At 30.4% G+C, this 1,847-nt stretch overlaps 1 protein-coding gene across 1 annotated transcript in view; it reads right to left on the bottom strand.

The window, feature by feature from the left end:
- Positions 1-179: 179 nt before the first annotated feature.
- Positions 180-1,847, bottom strand: part of LOC122058630 — a 4,270-nt gene continuing 2,602 nt past the window's right edge. Inside the window, exons 4-5 of the mRNA XM_042621267.1 lie at positions 1,626-1,703; positions 180-422 (exon numbers count right to left, since the gene is read on the bottom strand). Coding sequence (XP_042477201.1) covers positions 301-422; positions 1,626-1,703 — 200 coding nt within the window. The 3' untranslated portion in view covers positions 180-300. The remainder of the gene's footprint in view (positions 423-1,625; positions 1,704-1,847) is intronic.

The following is a 1,847-nucleotide window of genomic DNA, read 5'->3' as shown; positions in this document are numbered from 1 at the left end:
TTTTTTTTTTTTTTTTTTCTTAGGAGAAATAACCATACTTGTATAAATACTTCCTTTATTGGAATTAAAAATATCCATTCAGATGGAAAGATAAAATCATTCTTTGTAGATAATATAGCTATGTATAAAAAATAAAAATAAAATAAAAAAGATAATTTAAAAATAGCTTTTGAATTATGTAGTAAACTTAGGTATAATTATATTCATTCTTTAAAAATTAGATAATTCCAAAATTATCTAAATATCAAAATAAACAAAAGAAACTAAGGAAATGTCTAGGGACTCCGAGCCTTCAAAGAATCAAAAAGATCCTAGAAACAAAATGTTGGTGTAAAAACCCTTTATCATGTACAAGTCAAAAGTAGTTTCCTTACCTAATATTTTGAGTGCACCCCAAACAACTCCATACAACCAATGGCTAGCTGCAACATAAAATATGAGGGATAAAGGTTAAGAAAAAAAAATTATATATATATATATATATATATAATCTGATTGCGTGCAAGATTATATTATGAATTGGGTTTGTCTTGACATCTTATAACTTGTAAAGAAAGTTACAAACACCTAACAAAACAAATCTACACACGTTCATCCATTCTTTTAGCAATCATAAAACCCAAACGGTAGCTAAAGCCATATGAACGTATTGTAAACTATTATTATTTTGGAATCTAAGTAATAAGAATTAATAATCCGATATGAAATTCCATGGGAAAATCATCCATGCTGTCAATGACGATCGAGTGGAGAATATCATAATTTTGCAGTGTACTGTATTCTTGTTGGGGTTGGACATGTCTTGTATTATGGGTTCATATAATTATGATTGAGTTTGTATTTGTAATTAGGTCAAGTTTGGGATCCATTACATGTATTAGGGTATAATTTTAATTATGCAGGGTTTTGGGTCCCTATACATTGTCTCTTTTACTAAAACCCTAGTCATAAGCAAAGGAGAGGTCACTTTGTGAGGTGGAAAGTAGTGTAAAGTGTTTTCAGGTTGAGTTCGGATCAGGTCCTCATACGAAAACCATTATCGTACAGTGCCTGATCCACAATTGGATTCCATTCAAAGTGAAAACCAATTGAAAGAAGAGAGAGATTTAGTGAAATCCAAGTATGGATCAAACACTGTACGAGAATGGTTCTCATACAAGGACCTGATCTGAAGTCTTTCAGATATAGTGAAAAATCTCTGATTCTCTCCGATGGATATGACAATCTTTTGTCAAAACACATTAAATTCCTCATCTTATGTGATTGTTTACTTAAATTCTTCTTCGTAGTTGTCCATTCATCCAAAAAAGAAACTAGATTGTTGAAATTCCACACCAAAGATAGAAGTAATAATCTCACATCAAAAATGATAACCTGAAGTGTATACAATAATTGGCACATAACCTTTTCATATGCCGTGAAAGTGCACCCAAGATTGAATTTTCCTAGATCGTAGGAAACTTTTGCTATTTTTTTATAAAAATTAAAAAAGAAAGTACACTCATATGAGAGAATTGATATAGAAAGCGACACTGCATGCATACCATCTAACAATTGTGTGGGATTATAATATTTACCTAATAAAATTGGACTATAATATTATATAAAATGATGTAAGAGTCTACCTCCGATGCCAATGTGATCCTTGTTTCTGTCAGCCACGTCAAGGTTGAAAATATCTCTTTCATTATGGATTGGGGCACCTGTGACGGTGAGTCAAACATATATGTTGTCAACTCTTTCTTTCAGTAAAAACTTCTTGTGAATTAATACAAGTCAAAATTGAATATCTTTTAAAAATCTCTGCAATGCATTTGGATATAGTTTGAGTTTTTTTTTTTTTTTTT

This window comes from Macadamia integrifolia, chromosome 13 (assembly GCF_013358625.1).
Source record: "Macadamia integrifolia cultivar HAES 741 chromosome 13, SCU_Mint_v3, whole genome shotgun sequence".
NCBI lineage: Eukaryota > Viridiplantae > Streptophyta > Magnoliopsida > Proteales > Proteaceae > Macadamia > Macadamia integrifolia.
Note: the sequence above shows the minus strand (reverse complement) of the source record. Positions and strands in the feature narration are given on the sequence as shown.